Here is a 23,797-nt window from a genome sequence, read left to right on the forward strand (position 1 = left end):
TTTCTGGAAAGCATTTCTGAAAATAGTCAAGTTTAGTTTCTTTTTTTTTTTTTTTTTGGTTCTATTTTTCGGAGCTGGGGACCGAACCCAGGGCCTTGCGCTTCCTAGGCAAGCGCTCTACCACTGAGCTAAATCCCCAACCCCTCAAGTTTAGTTTCTTAAACTGAGGTAACTCATTGCTTCACACAGATAGGTTACTGTCTTGTACATCCACCGGAACCTGCCTATTAAAGATGGTTTTTTTACAGGTCTTGTGTACCCTTCCTGGGCCAACTCTTATCAGAACTTTTCTGCATGTGTTTCCAAGAGGAAATTATTTGCTCTGTTTTATTCTAGTCTTCCCTATCAATGATATTAAAATGCTGAATCCCATATTGTCAGGCCAGTTCCTCCCAGTGGGCAAATGAGTTGTGAAACACAGACAGGCCCACTGATGAAAGTCCTTGACTTTATGTCTCAGCTTCTATGAAGCATATGCTACTTTAGCCCCATCTAAGGAATGGGCCTTTGAGGTTTGAATATTTACTCTTTAACACCTTTATTTATTTTATGATCAAGTGGGAGGATTTCTGTGATGGTTTGTATGTGCTCAGCCTGGGGAGTGGCACTATTAAATGGTGTGGCTCTTTTGGAATAGGTGTGTCACTGTGTGTGGGCTTTAAGACCTTAATACTAGTTTCCTGGAGGCCAGTATTCTGCTAGCAGCCTTTAGATGAAGATGTAGAACTCTTAGTTAGCTCCTACTGCACCATGCCTGCCTGGATGTTGCCATGTTCCTACCTTGATAATAATGGACTGAACCTCTGAACCTGTAAGGTAGCACCAGTTAAATGTTGTCCTTCTAAGAGTTGGTGTGGTCATGATATCTGTTCATAGCAGTAGAACCCTAAGACAACTTCACAAAGAATAGGGGACAGTAACAAATTAAAATGATTTTGATGGAAATATTTTTAAAATCTTCTTCCTTGAAACACTCCATTTTTAATCATGAGATAATTACTCCAGAAAGTATGCCTTTCTATTTCGTTTTAGTGTATAGCAGTCCCATAGATGAACCACAGCCAGGAGAAGTCAGGCTTAAAGGTGGGTCTCTGAAAACAACCAGAAATGTTTTGTTTCCTAACTTGCCAAGAATTATTTTCAATCCCTAAAGCAGCATGCATTTCAATCTTTTATTTACCTGAAAAGAAAAATTCCAAAGTTTCTTAATGCTGCAAAAAATGGATGGGACATATCAGAAAAATTATTGTTCCTTTTGCATGAATACAATGTTATCGGAGCTAGCAGATGTGAGTTTGTCTTTCTGGGGGTTAGTATCTTTAATGGCAGCTGTTGACATGCACTGTGCTAATTATAACACCACAAAGAAGCAAAGTTCTATAATTGGTCTTTTCCTGGCGTGTGCTTGTGTTCGCTATCTAAGTCAAAAGAAATATATTCTTGTGTGTGTGTGTGTGTGTGTGTGTGTGTGTGTGTGTTCACAAGTCAGGATGAATGCTTGTGGAGGTCAAGATTGGCACATATCTGGTATTTTCCTCTCTAGCTCCTAACATTGATTGCTATTATGTTTTGACATAAGATCTTTCCTGATTTTGTGGCTCACTGATTGTCCAAACTGGCTGGCCAGCAAAGACCTGAAATCTCTCTGTCTCTATTCCAGAACCACGGGATTTTGGGTACATACCACTAGACATTTCCATACCAGTTCTGGTTGTCTAAACTCAGGTCCTTATCCTTGTATGTCAAGCACCTTATCCATTAAGCCATCCCTGAGCTCCAGGTTGTCCACTATGACAAAACGATGTGAACCATCAGCAGAAGAAGAACTTTAGGTTGATGCATGCAAAGAGCTACTTAAGGGAGGGCCTGGAGGTGTTGAGTACACAATGTACTCAAATACAACTCCTGATGTATGTTCTTAGCTAGTCTTTCTCTCAAACGACTTACCAGCTCAATGGCTGGGCCAAATTAACTGGATTCTGAAAGCTGCACTCATTTACTGAGATAACATCTTTTTTAAAAACGTGACCTCATAAAAAAGCAACATCTTCCTGTCTAAGTTTTGCTGACAAGGCAGAGGTGTTCGACTGGTGAAGGTTAATGATGTATACGGCGGTGACCTGCAGGGTGCAAGTGAAGGAGCCTGCACCTAATTTTGGTCTTTAAAACACTAAGTGCTTTGCAGAAAGTAGAGCTGAACTTTGGCTTTGGCACTCATTAGCCTCGTGTTCTTGGTCAAGTTATCCAACTTCTATGACCCCGAGTTTGCTCATCTGTAAAATGAGGCTAATTATACTTACCTCAGAGTAGGTGTTGCATCTTCATTAGGGGTGTTCAATGAAATAGGCTGTGCGAGTAGTTCATTAGGTGGGAGGTAGATTCCGTTTACTTTGGAATTAGTGTTGGGTAGATGTTTCATGCTGCATTTCTATTCAGGCATCATCACACTTAGCAGCACCCCTCTTCACAGCCATCATCATGAGCTTAAGGAGACCTTCCAAGGTTTATATACTTCAACCTTAAATATATCCACCTTTCACTTGTGTGTTCACCATTGTATAGTAACATTGTTGGAATATTTACAAACACGGTGACAGACGATTCAGGAAAAATACTTAACATTCTGAGTGGAAAGTAGGTGCTCTCCTTTGAATTATTCATGGGGTTAAATACCCCAGAGGTTGCCTAAGGCTTCATTTCACTTTGCTAAGGTATATCTACCTGGAATGTAGAGACTTCACTGAAAATCTCTGCCTGCACTGGGAGAAGTGGAAGCAGGTTGATCAAAGCAGCCAGGAAAACAAGCAGCATGGGACTGGGAGGATTCGGGTAGGTATACCTGGTATGTGCAGAGTTAGTTTAGTGAGTGGTTTTAGATCGATAACTTGTTTTTGATGTCTATATATTGTTTTTAATTACAGAATAAGGGTTTATCGATTTCCTATCCATCTTAATATTGTATTTCAGGATTTTGTAACTGAATCATTGTTGCTTTTGTTATGCTTTCACACTGGCCTCACGTTTGACATATTTATTGGAAGGCAAGGGGAAATAATTGGAAGCAGTGTTTATATGAATGTGACATCAAGGTAGCAGGGAAGAAATTCTGGCCTGGAGCACAGTTTCTTCCCACCATTCAAATCATGCCTGCTCACCTCAGATTTACACATCATAGCTTCACAATGTGAACCAAGTGTTGCATTGAAAACTAGAAAACAAGGCAGGGAAGATGGCTCAGCTGGTTAATGGTGTTTGCAGTTGGGCAGCACAGCCAAGGGAGTGAACTCTATGTAAAAGTGAGAGAGACTCTCCTGAAAATAGTAGAATGGAGGCTGACTGAGAAAGACCGTGAACTTGTGTACAATGTACACGTGAGTGCACATAACACTTTTTCTGCTGTACTTTAAAATCTGCGATTATGTTTTCAAAAATTCTTGGGTATTTCTCATTTACACTTCAAATGTTATTCCCTTTCCGGGTTTCCAGGCCAACATTCCCCTAACCCCTCTCCCCTTCTCTATCCGTGTTCCCCTCCCCATTACCACCCTCCCCCCAACAATCCCGTTCACTGGGGGTCCAGTCTTGGCAGGACCAAGGGCTTCCCCTTCCACTGGCGCCCTTACTAGGCTATTTATTGCTACCTATGAGGTTGGAGCCCAGGGTCAGTCAATGTATAGTCTTTGGGTAGTGGCTTAGTCCCTGGAAGCTCTGGTTAGTTGTCATTGTTGTTTATTTGGGCTCTCAAGCCCTTTCAGCTCTTTCAATCCTTTCTCTGATTCCTTCAACGGGGGTCCCGTTCTCAGTTCAGTGGTTTGCTGCTGGCATTCACCTATGTATTTGCCATATTCTGGTTGTGTCTCTCAAGAGAGATCTAGATTCAGTTCCTGTCAGCCTGCACTTCTCAGCTTCATCCATCTTATCTAGTTCAGTGGCTGTATATGTATGGGCCACATGTGGGGCAGGCTCTGAATGGCCGTTCCTTCAGTCTCTGTTCTAAACTTTGCCCTCCTATTCCCTCCCAAGGGTATTCTTATTCCCCTTTTAAAGAAGTAGTGAAGCATTCGCATTTTGGTCATCCTTCTTGAGTTTCATGTGGTCTGTGCATCTAGGGTAATTCGAGCATTTGGGCTAATATCTGTCTGTGCATCTAGGGTAATTCAAACATTTGGGCTAATAGCCTCTTATCAGTGAGTGCATACCATGTGTGTTTTTCTGTGATTGGGGTACCTCACTCAGGATGATATTTTCTAGCTCCATCCATTTGCCTATGAATTTCATAAAGTCATTGTTTTTGATAACTGAGTAATATTCCATTGTGTAGATGTACCACATTTTCTGTATCCATTCCTCTGTTGAAGGGCATCTGGGTTCTTTCCAGCTTCTGGCTATGATAAATAAGGCTGCTATGAACATAGTGGAGCATGTGTCTTTGTTGTATGTTGGAGCATCTTTTGGGTATATGCCCAAGAGAGGTATAGCTGGGTCCTGTGGTAGTGCAATGTCCAATTTTCTGAGGAACCTCCAGACTGATTTCCAGAATGGTTGTACCAGTCTGCAATTCCACCAACAATGGAGGAGTGTTCCTCTTTCTCCACATCCACACCAGCATCTGCTGTCGCTGGAGTTTTTGATCTTAGCCATTCTCACTGGTGTGAGGTGAAATCTCAAGGTTGTTTTGATTTGCATTTCCCTTATGACTAAAGATGTTGAACATTTCTTTAGGTGCTTCTCAGCCATTTGATATTCCTCAGCTGTGAATTCTTTGTTTAGCTCTGAACCCCATTTTTAATAGGCTTATTTGGCTCCCTGCAGTCTAACGTCATGAGTTCTTTGTATATTTTGGATATAAGCCCTCTATCAGTTGTAGGATTGGTAAAGATCTTTTCCCAATCTGTTGGTTGCCGTTTTGTCCTAACAACAGTGCCCTTTGCCTTACTGAAGCTTTGTAGCTTTATGAGATCCCATTTGTCGATTCTTGATCTTAGAGCATAAGTCATCGGTGTTTTGTTCAAATAGTTATAATCATTTTATGAAGTAAATTTTCTAAGTACCACTATGGAAGGATAATTGCCTTTTGAAAGCCTAGGATGGACCTACTCCTAGCTGCCTAGAAGCCAGTACTCTGCCAGCAGCCTTCAGATAACTCTCAGGTTCTCCTGCACCATGCCTGCTGGGATGCCACTTTGTTCTGCCTATGCCACAGTGGAACTATCCCTGGATAGCACACAGAATAACCAGAAGACAATGCCAGGCAAAACACTTATTCCTCATCCTACGCAAGAAGCCACAAATTCTCCTAAGCCACAGCCAAGCTATGAAGAGCTGGAGGAAGAACAGGAGGATCAGTTTGATTTGACAGTTGGTATCACTGATCCTGAGAAGATCGGGGACGGTATGAATGCCTATGTAGCCTACAAAGTCACCACACAGACAAGCTTACCGATGTTCAGAAGTAGGCAGTTTGCAGTGAAAAGAAGATTCAGTGACTTTCTGGGTCTTTATGAGAAGCTCTCAGAGAAGCACTCCCAGAATGGTTTCATTGTCCCTCCTCCACCTGAGAAGAGCCTAATAGGAATGACAAAGGTGAAGGTTGGGAAGGAAGATTCTTCTTCTGCAGAGTTTCTTGAGAAACGGAGGGCTGCTTTGGAAAGGTACCTTCAAAGAATTGTGAATCATCCTACCATGTTACAGGACCCAGATGTCAGGGAGTTTTTAGAAAAAGAAGAGCTGCCTCGAGCTGTAGGTACGCGGGCTCTAAGTGGTGCTGGTCTCCTTAAGATGTTCAACAAAGCTACAGATGCAGTCAGCAAAATGACCATCAAGATGAATGAATCAGACATTTGGTTCGAGGAGAAGCTCCAGGAGGTGGAGTGTGAGGAACAGCGCCTACGGAAGCTGCACGCTGTGGTGGAGACTCTAGTCAACCATAGGAAAGAACTAGCACTGAATACAGCCCTGTTTGCCAAGAGTCTAGCCATGCTTGGCAGCTCCGAGGACAACACAGCACTGTCTCGAGCACTCTCCCAACTGGCTGAGGTGGAAGAAAAGATTGAGCAGCTCCACCAGGAACAGGCCAACAATGACTTCTTCCTCCTGGCTGAACTCCTGAGTGACTATATCCGCCTCCTGGCCATTGTCCGAGCCGCCTTCGACCAGCGCATGAAGACATGGCAGCGCTGGCAGGATGCTCAAGCCACACTGCAGAAGAAGCGGGAGTCTGAGGCTCGGCTGCTGTGGGCCAACAAGCCTGACAAACTGCAGCAGGCTAAGGATGAGATTACAGAGTGGGAATCTCGGGTGACTCAGTATGAAAGGGACTTTGAAAGGATTTCAACAGTTGTCCGAAAGGAGGTGACACGATTTGAGAAAGAGAAATCCAAGGACTTCAAAAACCACGTGATCAAGTACCTGGAGACACTCCTGCATTCCCAGCAGCAGCTGGCAAAATACTGGGAAGCCTTCCTTCCTGAGGCCAGGGCCATCTCCTGAGGGACCAAGGAGACCAGAGCCTACCTTCGTGACGCTGCCTTTTTATATACTGTCCTCCTCCCCTTGATGGACCCCAACTGATACCCCTGCCTTGGCTGGACTTAGCCCTTCCACTCTGCCCCACAGACAAACTGTTCCCAGTTACTCTAACCAACATTTCATTTAGCTTCCACATATATTTTCTTACCTAAGAGAATAGTTTCCTGCTTTAAGCAAAAGACCTACAATAGGTGGTGGAGTTATAGGTTAGGGGTGGAACAGTGATATAAATATATAAATACAAATGTATATTTTTCAGGATGTGGTTTAGGAACTGGGAATAACGTTTTCTGTTACTCCTGATGGTGCCATGAAAGATTATGTAATAAAATATTTGAAAATCAAAAAAAAAAAAAGAAAGCCTAGGATGAACTTTGAAGATTTATTTTCACATTTTAAAATTAGCTCCTTTTATGTTATTATATGGAAGCAGCTCACTTCACAATAGGGTGTATTATAAGAAATGTATTGTTAGGTGATTCAATATTGCTTGCAGACCATAGCATGTACTTATACAAACCTAGAGGCTGTACGGCATTCATGTTTGGTGAAGACTATGGCTGCTGGAGGCCTTGGGATTTAAATACAGCACCAGAGAAAATGAAGCGATCAGAAGATAAGTCAACATGTGGTATAGAAGGCTACTGACACCCTATTATATTAATTTGCTTTAGAGTAAAATTTTCTCACACACCCTCAGATAATGATGGATAGATAGGGTACTAAAATAAACATGCAACAGTTATATTTTTATCATTATTCGTTATCATTGACTCTATAATTGCATGAGCTCCACCTGTATAAAAGAGCCTGAAGAGTAGGCTTGCAGACACTAACCTCACCACAAATATAAGGGATGTAATTAGATGGCCCTCATGTCACTAGGTGACAGGAATTCTTTAGCTCCATTACAGCAATCCTTCTGTCATGAAAGCTTGTCATAGGGTCCATGGCCATGCTCGGGTGTCAGGAGATGTCATGTTGATGTTGAGGTGAGCACAGTGCACTCACCCTGAGTGACAGCTCTACATGTCACTGTGAAAGAAATATGACACTTATTAGCATCAAAGTGGAGTCACCTGAGTTAATGATGACAACAAGGAAAGCCAGAGGTCAAGAGCTGTGTGAGAAGCAATCTTGTGTGTAGTTGTATAAGAGGCATTTTCACCTAGACCTCCTAGAACCACACACTTACAGAGGCTACAGTCTTCTACACACCATTCTTCCAGGAAGATAGATCTTTAGCCACTATCTCTTCACCCTCCGACTGATAACACCCCTTTATCCGAAACATGTGGGCTAGGATTGCTATGCTAAAATATGTATTTCTCTCCCCCAGTTTTGGCTTTTAAAAGCTTGTCCTTGATCCAACCTTCTTAAGTCTGCCCAGAGTTTAGATGTGTTTTGTATATTTCAGTTTATGTGATCTGCTCTTCCCATAAGTAGTCATACCCCAATAAATATCTTTCTTTGGAGAATTCCTTGTTGATTGTCATTTAGGTCAAAACCCTGTACGCCTGTATGTGAGCCAAGATTAAAACTCATCCATTTTTTGTCAGAGTCCTCTTGTACTCTCTTCTGTTTAAGTAACCTCCCCACAGAAAATATTTCCTAATTATTTTTTTTGGCAGTGAAATTTGACCAGTATTGTGGTGACTTAAAAGAAGTAATTTTATTCTCTCACAGTTTTGGAGTCAATAAGAGATGTGGTATTCTTCCACATATCTGCATGCCCTCTGAAGTCTCTATGGATACATTATTTTTCAAGTTCTGTTGGTTCCAAGGATGCCTGGGATTATGGACAAGTCACTCCAGTATCACTCCCCCCAAAACACACACTGTCAAAGTCAGATGGTTATTTATTTATCTATCTATCTATCTATCTATCTATCTATCTATCTATCTATCTATCTATCTTTAATATTTTTCCCTTGTTTCTCCTTTGTGTGTTCCTTATGAACACACTAATCATTTAAGCCCATTTGAATACTGCAGCATGAATCTTTCCTAAAGAGTATTTAAGTTTCCCAAATGTAATCACTTTTCCAGGTCCCCGGTGAAGCTTGTTACTTTCACCTTCAACTCACTAGTGTGCTATTTGATTTTTCCAACACACTTACATTCTGCCTGTTCATGTGTGTCATAGACATTGAATCAAATGAGCACTATTGTTGGATTTACCTTCTTTTACTTGTTCTCCCTTCCCCTCCCTCCCTCCCTCTCTGTGTCTGTCTTTGTGTCTGTGTCTGTGTCTGTGTCTGTGTCTCTGTCTGTGTCTGTGTCTGTCTCTCTCTCTCTCTCTCTCTCTCTCTCTCTCTCTCTCTCTCTCTCTCTCTCTCAGCATTACGATAGAAAACTCTGGAGCATCTCCACAGTTCATTAAGTTTCCTTCAACTGGTTGGAGCAAGACAAGGGTGATTCCATTTTATGCGTTAATATGAGGCAACCCACGGGACACTTCCCAAAAGCACCTTCTGAGAATGAGAGCATCTTGACAAAATTCATTTGATACGGGAAATTTCTTGAGAGTCTACTGTTTTAAGAAACAGTTGCATAGAAATTGAGTCTGTACCCACTAAGCCCTTAGACAAGAGGGTTTCTTTAGAAAGAAACAATTGCCATGTTCCATAGCTTTGAATAATAATAGCCTGGCATGCATTCACAGGCACTAGAGCCTGGGAGTCTCTTCCCATCTCTATGTTCAGCCTTCTCATTTCTCTGAGATTCATTGTCATGCATTTGTTTCTTCCTCTTTAATGAATGGATATTGCTTTCCTAAAATTTAAATTTAGTTTCAAATACATATTTATGATATCATTGTCTGTGCTCAAGCAGGTGATTTTAAGATGATCTATAAGTATAACCAGGCAAACGGAGTGCTCAAATGAATTCTGCCCAGACATTTCCCATTAATCTTTGAAACACTGCAGGTGCATTTATTAACACAGAGGACTTTGTATTAGAAACTCATGATCCTTGCTGACATATTAAGCCATTTTTAATTTGTTCTTATCATTATGAAACTTTTTATAAAAAAGATATTAAATAAATCTAGGGTCAAGCAGCATAGAGTGATTTGGGGCTCTTGGGGGAAGCAAAGGGAGTTATTAATCTTATGTAAATGCTTACTTATTTTTCAAAGCTTTTAAGTCTCACCAAATCAGTAAGATACATGGACTATCTGGAGGAGGAGAAGAGGAGGAAGGCAATTTCCTGTTTATTTAATTGATACATTGTAACTTTTTCTTGGCAGGTAAAGCCTGCTAATGGAATCCACCGAGTGCAATCATTATTAGAAATGTCACCATGACATTTGATTAATTCAGTCTATTCAGTTCTGGAACACAAATCATGTGTTTATTCTAACAACATAATTAAATCCTTTTTCCTCTTTTGGTGTTTCTAATATATTTAGAGATTCCCCCCACCCTTAACATGGTTTATCTCTATGCACAGCTGAATTCTCTCCCCTTTTGGCTACATTTCAGTTCTTGCCCCACGGCAGAAGCATATCACATGTTTATATAATCTCATCAGTGATTTGGTTATAACTCTGAATGATTTATACATTTTTTGGTGATTTATGCAGCTAGGAACTGAGTAGGCCTGACTATTTTTTCTTTTACCATCTCTCATAGTCCTTCATTTGGTTCTTCCTATAATGGAGTCCTATAATGAAGTACTTCTCAGTTTCTATTAATTAATCTATCTTTATGCAAAGTTTTCAATGACACAGTACCAGAAGAGTTTTCCCACCCCAGTCATTTATTTGTTTGTTGAGTCATCCAGTAGGCTTAGATACCAAAGACAACACTTGGCGTTAAAAAGAGACAAAGTCTGTGCCCTGTGGAAGCTGATAGTTTAGTGAGGGGAGACAGGTCAAACATGCTCAAGCATGTATAATAGATGTAATGGTTTGTATATGCTTGGCCCAGGGAGTGGCACTATTAAGAGTTGTGGCCCTGTTGGAATAGGTTTTCACTGTGGGGCATGGGCTTAATACCCTCTGTCTAGCTGCCTGGAAATCAGGCTTCACCTTGCAGTCTTATGGTGAAAATGTAGAACTCTCAGCACAGCCTGCACCATGCCAGCCTGGATGCTGCCATGTTCCTGCCATGATGAAAATGGACTGCTTCTGAACCTGTTAGCCAGTCCTAATTAAATGTTGTCCTTATAAGAGTTGCCTTGGTCATGGTGTCTGGTCACAGCAGTAAATTCCCAACCAAGACAATATATTATGTTGGGATAAGTGCTGTACAAACATATGGTACAGGGTGTCTTAGGAATTTGAATGGGTGAATTGAAGAAACTGTCTTGTTTTCTTAAATAAGTTGGCCAAGCTAATTTTTGTAAAATGTTAACTTGGGGAAAGACACAAAAGCAAGGAGGAGGAAGGTACTGAGATGGTCTCAGAAGTATTGTAGATTTTGGGGATCAAGACCAGTAGTATTGGAGCAGGAACACATCTGGTAGAGACTGAGAAGGACACGGGTTCCTAGAATAGCATACTGAAAACAGATAACCCATCTGAATATAAATTATCTAATGCCTGTGGATGGTCATCTCATTTACTGAAGGGAGAACTAGACACAGAAAACCAAATTTCCTTTCATTGTCTTCCAAGTGATTGGCTTAAATATTTTTTCCTACAGACCAACTGGACTACAATGTGTGAATCCAACTCACTTAAACTTCAGTCCATTGTCTGTTCATTACAGCATCAGGAACTTAATTTGCCTCTAATTACAATGTGTAACCACAGTGCTTTCTGAAAATCACTCCTGGGAAAATACAACCTTTGTTTCCCTGTCCATCAAGCCATTACCTCCTCCCACTCCCTTTTACTTGGTTATTTCCAGCCTAGAGTATTCCTGTCTATAAAAGAAAACTACCCTTCCTGCCTCTTTTCTTAGTTCCTTGGAGACCTTCTACCTGAACTTTATTGATATTCCAGTAGCTTCTATTGTCTTATTTCAAAAGCTTTTGATTGCAAAGGTTTCTCTGGATAAAATCTGTCTTTATTTAGGGCCAGATGTGTTTTCTGCTTCTTAGAAAGTTTGAACAGAGGATAGGCATAACAATGGAAGTTTGTGAATAAAGGGTTCAGAATGGGTGTCAAGAGGAAATGATATGTAAAGCTGCAAAGGGCAGATAGGCAAGGTGCTGAGAGACAGTTTAAAATTGTATTAAAAATAGCAACATTGTTTTGTAAGAATTATTTCTGCCTTGGACTATGTTTGCTTTTCCAAACTATAATGCTTGTCCAGTTCATAGATAAAGGAAAACTGTTGGATGGAGGAAGCAGACTAGGAGACATACCTACAGGGGTCCTCTGTCATCATATGTGACATAGGTAACTTATAGGAGATGTCTTAGGAAACAATGCAAGGAAAGACCCAGTTCATGATGATTTACCAGACGAGGAAACTCGGATGGTTCACCACACTCTTTACTCAACCAGCAAGGCATAGCTACCTTCTTGTAAATATGACTCCAGAATCATAGATATCCCAGTGAACAAAGACACCTGAATTCTTTTTTTGTTGGGAGATTTGCATACGAGGTAGAGGCACAGGTTCTAAAGGAGTCATCACTTTAAGAGGGACAGGTTGTGGTGGTTGAGTGTGGTAAGAAGTTCCTTAGTGGGGAGCAGCTGACAAGCTGTAGACTTAAACTGGATGCTCTGAGGAGGTCATATCGACAGCAGGAAGCAGCCATGGACCAATGCACAAGTGACTCAATGTGACTTAGGGTGAAGGAGAATGTGCTGTGAGTTCTCATCTAAGACAGAACCTGTATCTGAATCCACACAACCTCAAGGTGTGGACGCTGGAACTACGTGCTCTCTGCTAGACGCTTCCTTGTCTTTGTCTAATCCTAAAACCAGAGGGGAAAGGAGTAAGTCCTTACTAATATTAAGATGGAAACATTATCTCTCTGTGTGATGGAGCATTGTTTACAGCATTGCACTGTAACTCCAGGGGAACTGGAAAGGGAATGGGAAGACTAGCATTTATTTACAGGCTAAGTCAGGACCATCGAAAGGCTATTTGTTAAGTAACAGCAGGAAGAGGGAAACAAAGAGGGGGTGATGTAAATGGTAGAGTTCAGGTAATTTAATAAGCGAGATGCAGTCAATATACACAATTGAGCTACATGAGCAGCGAGCCTCCAGGATTTTAAAGGATCATCAACCTTAACAAGGAAGGGACGCGGAGTCTTTAGCTAGTAGGCAATTAGTGATGCTTTGTAAAAATCTTGCCAAAGCAAGGGAAAACCCTGGAGATAGACTGACCAGTGAAGAGTCGGAGAGACAGGAGAGTGCAAAAAGGGCAAATGTAGCAAGAGCTGTGAGGAGAAAAAAAAAACCACACAAATTGTAATTTAACATATCTGTTGGACAGTTTTCAATATAAACCTTATAAATGCATTAACTTCTGAATGAGACTATGGTGTGAATAGTGACAATGACTGGTGTGGAACTGTATTCAGATCACACTGAAATCTTACATTTGCAGGCACATATCAAGGTAATGGGAACTATATAGAAAAAAACATGGGTAGGCACTCCACAGTTTTAGGTTATTTTTAAGATATTCAAATGGATAGGACAAAAGTTTCTGTTTATACTATTTTTTGATAACTATAACCTTCACAGATAGAGCTATGACTTATATATTATTTTTGCAAGGAAAAGAGGGATTACAAATTTTAGGGAAGTCATTTAGATTCTACCCACTTACAAATTGAAAGCTATTTTCTACAGTAGTACCTATATATGTAAATTTAAAGGAAGAAATAAGACTCTATAGTGGATTCATATGTGGGCTTAAGTGTATATGTATGTAAAAGTCTATACTTATCTATTTATACTGATTATGTAGACCCCATATTTATGTTTATTGGAATATGTTATTTTTCCTATGGCTTAACTTATGAAGGAGGACATTCCTATGAAACATGATGGAATTGTAAATTCAGTGTAAGAAAATTACTCGTGGCCATTATTATTTGAAATTTCTTGTAGGCAAGGTAAGAAAATGACTCCCTGAAGATACATTTACTCTTTAAGACCACTGGGCTGTCATTCCCTACCACTATGAAGTAATTTCCTAAAAGGCACAGCCCTCTGAATGTGTGAAATCCCAGAGCATAGCTAAAAGCAAGTTTCACCCTAAGTACGCAGTAGGCACTCCACAAATGAAAGCTAAATGGGTATAATTTGAGTGCTGACGGTGAAGCTTGTGATTTAACTATAACCAAATGTCCATTATGGTGAATTAAATATGTCTTCTTAGAACATTCCCTTCACTTAGTTCAATGCAAGAAGTTTCATGGGCTTCCAGAAGCAGGATGCCTTTGGAATGTGCCAGGAATCTCAAGACCACCCTTCCCTAAGAGTGACATGTCTTGGTATGCAGTAGCATTACATATGTAAACACCCCATTAGCAGAACCCACTGAAATCAGGTAGTAATTGCTTTACTGGGCAAAGAAAGGATATCCACTGATATTTTTAATAGGTCTCTTTGAGGTAGAGATAGAATAATTTCTACTTTTCATCTCATGGTACTGAAAAAAAATTGAACCTATTCAATGTCATTGTTTCCTACTGCTCTGTAAATGAAGCACCTCTGTTGTGTGAGAGCATATGTGACTCCCTTCCTCAAATTCAGATTATCAATGACAATACACACACACACACACACAAACACACACACACACACACACACGTAGAGGATGAGTCATTCCAATGCATATAACATATCACTGTATCTAAACACAGCATTCAACATAGTAATTAATGAGATTTAGCCAGATCACATGAGCACAGGACAATTACCTTTGCAATATACTGGATAACAAAATGCTATGTGGCCATAGCCACATTCCCAGAGGTAGTTTCTTGCAATAGAAGCCATGAAAATAGTGTTATTTAGAATTTTATCCTCTACAGCTCCGGACACACATGGGAGCTCTTCTCTCCGTTAGAGTCTTTGAGTGTGTCTTTCTCTGGCCAGACTTATTGGATTTTCCTTTTCTTTTCTGTTTTTTCCCTTGGTGTGTGTGTGTGTGTGTGTGTGGTGTGTCCCAGAATATCACTATGTAGTGCAGGCTAACCAAAGACTCAGAATCCTAAAGTCTCTGGCACTCAGCTTTTGGGGTTATAGGTGTTTGCCACCATGCCCATCTCTTAAGTGTCTTCAATAGACAACTTTTCCTCTCTAGCTTTATCTTGCTTTTTATGTTTTCACTTCTCCTGCTTTCCCTGCCTCATATCCTCCTCCTCCAATCACTGCTTTGATGCTTTCTGATCTTCCTTGAAGAGGGCACTAGACTAGATGGAGAAGGCAAGCCGTCATCTCTTACTGGCAGGGATTTAATTTCTTTCAAATGTAGCTATCACCAGCCAGATAGACTACAGGGATGCCAGCAAATTAGCTGAAATAGAAAAATAAGTTTTTAAATGACCACTTTCAAATGTGTTCCCTAAGTAGAGACTCAGAAAATGTGTAACTCTCCCCCAACAAGCTTGGTTCAAAGCTTTATTTATAATTCACATGTACTTGTCTGTCAAATTTTGAGTTTGGGGGAAATCAAAGAATTCTGCACACCTTGCCAACCCTCTTTGCAGTTTTATCCTTTTGGAAGAGTCAAAAGTGCATTTCACCACAGTTCTGTCCAAATTCTGACATTTATTTCACATACTGATGATATTAAACTTGAAATGCAAGTTTCATGTAGAAGTCATGAAGAAGGAATTGATGGTAATTGACAGACAGTATTTGCATTAGAAAGACAATGATAACACCTTGGTTTCCTCCCAAATGACCCTGGATGGCGATTAATGCCTCTAAAAAGTCTTTTTTAGTAAACTAAAACAGAGTCAATTATACCTACCTTTCACGTGTATATCATAGTGAGATCATAATATTCAGATGAAACAGTCTTATGGAAGTGATGGAAAGGAACATCGCAACAGATTTTAGTTTACAGAAATAATAATTATTAAATTAATAAGACAGAGTATTATGATATCAAATAAAAACATGGAGAAATAGATCAATAGATAAGAGTACTTGCTGCTCTTCCAGAGGACCTGAGTTTGATTCTCCTAACCCACCCTGTAACTCCAGGCAATTGGCACATTCTTCTGACCCCTGTGGCCCCTTCACACATGTGTCAGATACTCAAACACTCACACATGTATACAAGAATAAAAATAAAAATAAATCATAAAATTTAGATCTGTGGATATTACTTCTAGAGGAACATATTAGCCTCAACAGCCCGAGAACCTTTGTACCATCTGAAATAAGCTTTGGAGGACAGTGTTTTGGGTCTGGTCCCAGGTATCACTGCTCACTTTATTATCCAGCTGTCAGACATCACCAAAAGAACTCAAGTGAAGCTGAAGCAAGGCGTTCCTGCTTCCTTGTGAATCTGTGAGTCCACAAGCTGTATACAGCTCTAGCTGCTGTACACATCTGAACATCTGGATAAAACTTAAGACCTAGGTCTTCTTGGTGTGTGATATTTCCAGATGGAGTGAAACGCAGTTGGGTTTATTGAGTTTTGGATTATTGTATGGATTCATTTTCATACTTAGAATGAAATTGCCATAAAAAAGGTGTCTCTGAGAAATTAACAACTCATTGACAATAACAGTGTTTCAGATTTTGTCCAGTTAGTTGAAGAAGCCTAATTCTCTATCTACTCTTTTGGATAGAATGACCCTATAAATTGCTATGTGGAATGTAAGCCTATTTTGACTTCCAGCAAACAGATATATCATTGAGACTGTCTTAGGGCAACAGAATGTCTCTTTGATAATGGAGGCTTCTGAATTCCTAATGTTGTATTCTCTGGAATCTTGTTGGTTATCTGTGATTTCTCTTCTTCGCTGGTCCAGCAACTCACATAAGTGTAATGTGCATCTTCTCAAGACATTACATTCTTAACATCCCAGCAGATGATGCCCCTACTATTCCAGGCCTTCAGGCCTTTAATACCCACAACTATGGATAACCTTTGATCCATTTGTCAGGTCTTTTTATCTTCTTCACATAGTGAACCACTATTCTCTTTTTCTCTTATTATATTACCTTAAACATGAATCAATGATAAACCTTTCTTACAATAATTTCCTAAATTCTAATAATTTCAACAAACTTCAGAAAGCACAACTGGTAACTTTATGATACTCAATTCATTGCTTCACACTCTGCAATATAATCTCTGGTCACATCAAGGGCAAATTGAGATGCAATAGCTCTACACTTTCTACTAACTTGTTTTTACATCCTTTCATTGGAAGATCTATAAGCATAATTCTTTGCATGCCATTAATCATCTCTGCTGATGGCTAACATATCAACTTTTCCTTCTCTTGCTTGAATTTCCCTAAATTTCTTTGTAGTGAGAGAAAAAAATGAATTACACAAGTTTCTCTAAAGTTATTCTTCCTTCACTTAATCTGCTCATTCCCTGGTGATTAGAAATGTCTACATTTGTACATTAAGTCAGTCTTACAATGGATATAACTTATTCAGTTTGTTTCCAATTCTGAGATACATTTCTTTAATTAAAGGATAGGGCTCAGATTTTAATTATACCAAATTCTGTACGAACTTTGCAATTGCAATCCTGCATATTAAGGAAACTTATGCAAACATATCTTCAAGTCTACAACTTTCAGAACTTGACATTATATCCAATTCTCTCCGTATTTCATAGAACAGGAAAAATATCTATAAATATGGCGAACTCTTAGTCTTGAGGATATCAGCTTTAGGTTTTAGAAACCTTTGTTATCACGAGTTTTAGTTGGAGATAAGATTACAATTTGGAAAACAACCGAGTGCCCTCCAGTCTAATTATTGATAATAGATATACATCATTAAACCATAAACTTCTATTTTTGTTCCTTGTTCATCTTTTCTTGCTATATTACCTATGTTCACTTTTATTATTGACAGCATGAAATAATTGTATAAGTATCCCCCCACCCCCGTGTGTGTGTGATTAGGGTTACAGGTGTGAACCACCACTAGGGGTCCATTGTTTTATTTTCTTCCAAAAAAGGTATGTTATGAACTACTTTGTGATCCAGCTGCTGATCTCATACATTTTTATTGGGGAGAAACTGCTTTGTGTTTTCAAATATTTTTATCACACACAGTTAGCCGAGCTTGATCTAGATATACATCACAAAAGTTTATTTCGTTCACCAGAGACTAACGTTATGATAGAAAGTAAAACTTGGTAATGTTCAAGAAATCATTAACTTGCCTTCTGCCTCCCAGCATCCTTATGCAAAGAAAAATACATGGAAAGGATGCCAGAAGCACTCTGTTCCTATGTGATGTGATGTGTGGTAGAAGGCAGCAACGCTTTTCGTGAGACTGCCTGAAAAAAATGTTTCAGCTATGTTTTGTGTCTTTGTTATGGAAGAAGGGTCTGATGGAATCACATAGAAGGCACTGGTGGTCTGAGAGCAATTGCTGTCAGTCAAGCCTTTACCACTTATTGTTCTGAAATGAAGAGCTTGATGTGTACAGGTGAACTTCTGATGTGGCAAACTGTTATGAGCAGTGATATTTGACTTCTGTCTACAGTTGATTATATTATAAATTTAACACTGGAGCAAAGGCTTAGACAATAGAAATACGTGCACAAGGAGGATGAGCATAAGTATATGGACCTTCATCTTTTTAGTCAGTCGTAAATTCTTGGCGGCACAAATTAGTTCCTTCACTAAGAAGATAATTTCTAGATTATTTCAGTCACTAGATTATTTCTAGTCAGTTTGTGGTATACATGCCATTTCAATAGGATGACTGAATTTATAAAAGAAGGAAATAAACTGATAATTGATTTTTTGAACAGTTTGGAAAAGACAATTCCATTTAAAAGTTATGAAATCCCAATGAAGAAGCAATCCTATATACATTTGTTCTTTCTCATTCTTTTTTTTGATGAAATAAAATAAAGTAGAAAAATTCAACTAGTGAGTGTTTTCTATTAAAATGCCCAACCATCCCTTAATTAAGGTTTCTTCTGAGTAGATATTGTATCTTCTGCTTTTAGAAAATGAAGTCTAGCCATTTATTCCATGATGACTCCCAACAAATCTATTTTCTATTTTTGAGCTTTTTAATTCCAATGAGTTAAAAGCTATCTTCTTTTGATTTTCTACTCACGAGTCCCCAGTGTTCTGTTAAAAACACATTATACAGGATAGATAGCATCTATTAACCATGATGATCCCTGAGTACGGACTCTAAGCAATTGACTGCATTTATTAAATATCCTGTCTGTCTATTGTCTTTGATAATATACTTGCCTGTCAGTCTCGAATCGATCCAACCTGATAATAAGCTTTATTAGAACTCCTCTGTCAACATTCAGTGATACTATTGGTACAGGCTCTTAAAAGAACAAGAAAAAATGACTCACCAGCTTCTCAATTCAGATTTTCCTAGTGAATGAATTGAAAAGCCTTATAACAGCAGCAATAAAATTTAGCTTTACTAAGTGTACAAGAGTTGCTCTTGGTTTTACTGTAGCAAATGATACTGAATACTTTGGGTTCATACTTATTCTTTTCCTCACAATAGCATAGCTTAGAGACAAAGGAGAATTCAAATGCTTGGATTTCTTCCCCCTAAACTGTAACTTGAACAAGTATAAATGAGACCTCTAAGTGAACTGAGGTTTTAGAGGGTTGTCAGGCTAAATTGGAGGAGGAAATGCAAGATGACAACCACCATACTTTACAAACACTTTATTTACTCCTTGCCTTTCTGGAAGAATGTTAGCCTGATTTGATTAATAATTAATAGAAATGCTTTCACTGGAGAAGAAAGGTAATCAGCAAGCTACCTAAGTCATGATCCTGCTACAACAGGAACCTGCCTGGGAAGATATGCCCACTGGTGCAATAGTGGCATGAATGGAATGGGACCAACCCACTGCTTTTTGAATGGATTCAAAACCTGATGCTATGATACTATACATGATGGTGTTAAGGAAGATTCGAACCTGTGGCTAAATAGGTCATAGGCCATGGAACATGTACTCCTATTATTTTGCTAAATGGCCATAAAATTGACTCCTGATAGTGTGTTGCTCAACCTTCATCTGAGAAACGTCTTCACACAGTCAATAGTGTTTAATGTAGAGATTCAAAGCTCATCATAGTGCAAAGAAGATATGAGATATCTGTATCATATCTCTTCTTCCCTCATATTTCAGAAGAGGGGAAAGAGAGGTTGTAAGATACAGAGGTTGAGGAAAATTGTGAAATAGTATCTTTTGAATATGACAGACATTGCATGCAAATCGCACATTAGCTCTGGTTGTTGGCACAAAGACTAGAACAGATCAAAGCAGTGGACACTCTAGCATAGAGAGAGGAAAGGAACTCACCAGAGTCCACCTCTAGATAAGGATATATTAGTAGTTGATGGGAATTTGAAGGGGGTGAGTCAATTTTCTTTACTGGTCACACCAAAAGTAGGCTGCCCATGCTCCATTTGTTGGCACTATATGTCCATGGACTCAGTTTGAGGGAGGGTAGAAGAAGACATGATGTTGGGTGGGAGGTTGGGGAGTTCCAGGAGAAATCAGACTGGGACAGTTAGTGGTAGATATGATCTAAATGGATTGTATTTTTATATGAAATTAATGAGAAAATAGGTAGAATATTTCAAAAGATACAGTCTTTCATTTTATAGTGGGTAGTGTTCACCACATTTTCCCCATTTTTTCTTGAGATTTTACACCTTTTAATTCTTATTATAGGATTTAAGAGTCTACCCTAAATGCTTTCATCATTAAAATAACACGAAAATTCACAATAGGGTTTCAATATTTAATCTGAAATGAATACTTATGCATTGCCACATGTCAATATTTGTGCTATGTATGTATTATCTTGTTTAATAAATATTTAGAGATTTCAGGTTATGTTTTCGGAGTAAGGAACAACCTTAGATTTGATGCCAAATTTCTATTACTCCAACGGCTGCAATTTTGTTTTTTGACAAAACTAATATAAGTTGAATAGCCAACGTTGAAGATGCATAGATCCGAAAGTGTTTTATGCTTAGACTTTTTCAGATTTTTAGAGTATTTGTATATACATAATGAACTAACATGTCACTGAGGTCTATGTCTAGACACAACTATTCTTTGAGCTATACCTTATGAACTTACCCCAAAGGTAATTTTTGTACAATATTTTAGCTTGCTTGTACTTTGACGTTGTTCTCCCAATGAGGTCAAGTGCGGTACTTTCTAGTTGTGGAATTATGCTAATGGTCAAAAATATTGGATTTTGAAGCATTTCTAGTTTTAGACCTTTAGACTTAGAATTTTCTTTTTATAGTTATATTCTGGAGAATTTCCTTTTGTGAAGTTAAGAAAGAGGTCATCTGAAAGTTAAACAATTAGTACCCCCACAGTGGCAAGGATAGGGATTCTTTTTGTTAAGAGGAAAATACAAAATTTATTGAATCATAAGAGGATTCTCAGAATCCCTTTACAAATGAGGTTGGTATTCTAGATCGTCACATGAGTTCTAATGGCTGAAAAAAAAAATCTCTTGATCTCACATGTCATGGCCCGAGAACTCAGATATTCCTTTTTTATGAGGGTGCCCCTTGTAAATTATCTGGGTTACGAAATTGAGGTGCATAATATGGTTCCTTGCAAGCCTCTGCAGCCTAAAGCATCCTCTATTTATTTGCTCACTGAAGATGAGCAGGTATGCAGCCCTACAACTCCTCTCCTTCCTGGTCTCATGGTCTATTCCTGGGAACAATAGAAAGGAAGACGGCCCTTCTCCAGCATGGGTGTGTGGTCATGCACATCCACCCACCCATTCATCCACCCACCTACCCATTTACTCCATTCCCATGTAAGGGCTTTATAAAAGGAAGTCCCTGAATAAAACACTGTAAACACGTTTCCATGTACCACGGAATATGCTGTGCCAGTTGCCTAGAAAATGAATAATCTTCAAATATTTTCCAGCTGTTAACTTTCTTTGGAGGATTTTTTGAATGGATTCATTGTTTCAAACCCTTTTCTGTGTTAAGACAGCATTAGAAGATGTCATACAAAACCTATTAGTTTACATGCTAGATGAAAAATTTTAAAAATGTCTTGTGGGGCTAGAGCGGATGCTTCAGTGTTTAAGAAGGCTTGTTGCTCTTGCAGAAAGTACCTGCAGAGTGGCTCAGAACTCTAGTTCCAGTGTGATCCAATGCCTTCCTCTGGCCTGTGCCAGCAATATTACACAGAGTGAACTTATATGCATGCAGACAAAGCCTTAATACATATAAAATAAAAGATCTGTAAATATGTCTTTCGATAAAAAATGAATCATCTGTTGGTTCTTGATACAAACCTAGCAAATATCCAAACCTGCGGCAGATGGTATAGGTAATATGAGAAATAGAAGACATGGCTATTCTCACAGAAACCATTCATGATTTCTGTGAGGTAAAAGCTATCACAAATATAAACCAGTGGTATCAACATGTTAATGTAAGATAGAGAAGCTGGCAAAGCCTGGAAAAGAGGTAGCTGCTGTCACAGATCAGAGGAGGCATATCTTCAATGGAGAAGAGAAACTCCAGAATCTGTGCTCAATGCTAAAGATGGATCAAGTGGCTGATGGGAGTGGGCAAAGGCAGCCATCTGACTATACAATCTCACAATACTGAGGCCAACAATCAATTCACAAGAAGAGGGCCATGTCTTTACTGAAAATAAACTGTACTGAGATGTAGAAGCAGTGACCATTGCATTTTCCTCTCTGACTTCAGGATGGGAAGAAACAGAAGCCAGCAAGCAACATTCAATGCCAGTCATAGACGAGAGGCAGAGATGGGCTTGCAACTCAGGAACTTTCCCCGATAGAAATGTTTTAAGGCTTCTGTTTCCACCTCATTACACTCCCATTACCTGTGTAGCAGGATGACACTAACCATCATGCTTGTTGATTTTTGGCTGTATTTGCTTATTTACTATTGCCCCTCTATCTTTAACTTTCTTCCTCTTCCTCATCTTTCCTTATCTCTTTTTCTTCCTCCTCTACTCTCTCTTTCTCTCTCTCTCCCTCTTCTTTTCCAGACTGTATGCATGCATATGTGCATTTGCACATGTGCGTGCATGCATGTGTGCTCGTGTGCGCGCGCGCGCGCGCGCACACACACACACACACACACACACACACACACACACACACACATCCCTTTTAAATTTAGCTGAACATATCTAAAGAGGGGAGGTTCACAGCCAATGCCTGTTAGTCAAGCTATCAAGCAAAGACTCAAACCAAATATCCAAACTGAATCAAGACTTCATTAAGTTGTTAAAGCTTGAAGTAGAAAATAAAGAGCTAAGCAAAACAAACAAACAAACTCTTGTATTTGTTTACAAGTGAATTGTCATTTTGGTTGACTACTGGTATGTATTAACTGACAGCATTTGCAATAAATTTGAGTTTAACATTTCTTACAAAAAATACCTTGAAGATTTAAAGTTGTGAGGTTCTGCATTTTTTTCTGTTATATTTTCACATAAAACTGATGCTTGCTGTACACCATTTACAGAGACACAAATACTTTTTAAAACAATTAAAGATCGTTAACTCAAAGACTGTTATTCAAAGGAAATGACTTGAATTCTTTCACAATTGCTACAAATGGCAAGTTTACCCTTGGATTCTATTGGAGTTCTACAAAGTGAGCTTGACCCTCCTAATTTTTTTTTGTTTGTTTTTTTGTTTTATGAGATAAGCAGCCAGGAAGCATTGCTGTCAGTCTTTGAGGTGGGAACAAAAAAGCCATAGGAAGAGGCTGAGAGGGAAATCTAAAGACTCAGAGGTACTTTGGTACACTTATGACTTGATGGAAAAATGAATGGAGTCATTTCAGAATCTGATGTTGTTCTGGTGATACTTAAAATGAAAGCAAATTGTTCCCAGCAGAAGTTAGACCTGTAGAAGCAGCTATAAGCTGTCCCCATGTAGCCAAGAATATCTGAAATTTCTGGTGTCTCTCAGACCCAAATTGCTAAGTAAGAACAATTCTCTTTTTCTGCGTCTAGATGTCATTAAGTTCCAGTGGTAGCCTTTGGGAAAATATACTTTTTTTACCTTTACTATTACTATTTCTGCTGCTGCCTTTAATTTAAGCTTAATTACCACAGGGCTCCACTAACCGTCACGCTTGTAGGATTTTTGCTGCATTTGTTTA

General features: G+C 39.2%; 2 protein-coding genes across 10 annotated transcripts in view; one reads left to right on the top strand and one right to left on the bottom strand.

Annotated features, from left to right (window-relative positions):
- The window catches only part of Grik1 (glutamate ionotropic receptor kainate type subunit 1), a 400,993-nt gene that overhangs the window by 237,883 nt on the left and 139,313 nt on the right, over nucleotides 1-23,797 (bottom strand). The gene's annotated exons all lie outside the window — the stretch shown is intronic.
- On the top strand, nucleotides 5,149-6,888 carry LOC102549158 (sorting nexin-1-like). The gene has a single exon (XM_039088768.2). The coding sequence runs from the start codon at nucleotides 5,164-5,166 to the stop codon at nucleotides 6,487-6,489; it is 1,326 nt and encodes a 441-aa protein (XP_038944696.1). The 5' UTR covers nucleotides 5,149-5,163; the 3' UTR covers nucleotides 6,490-6,888.

Source organism: Rattus norvegicus, chromosome 11, assembly GCF_036323735.1.
Source record: "Rattus norvegicus strain BN/NHsdMcwi chromosome 11, GRCr8, whole genome shotgun sequence".
Lineage (NCBI taxonomy): Eukaryota > Metazoa > Chordata > Mammalia > Rodentia > Muridae > Rattus > Rattus norvegicus.

Excerpts from the sequence above, each read along its gene's own strand:
- LOC102549158 (XM_039088768.2), top strand. The coding sequence starts at position 5,164 with ATGCCTGCTGGGATGCCACTTTGTTCTGCCTATGCCACAGTGGAACTA.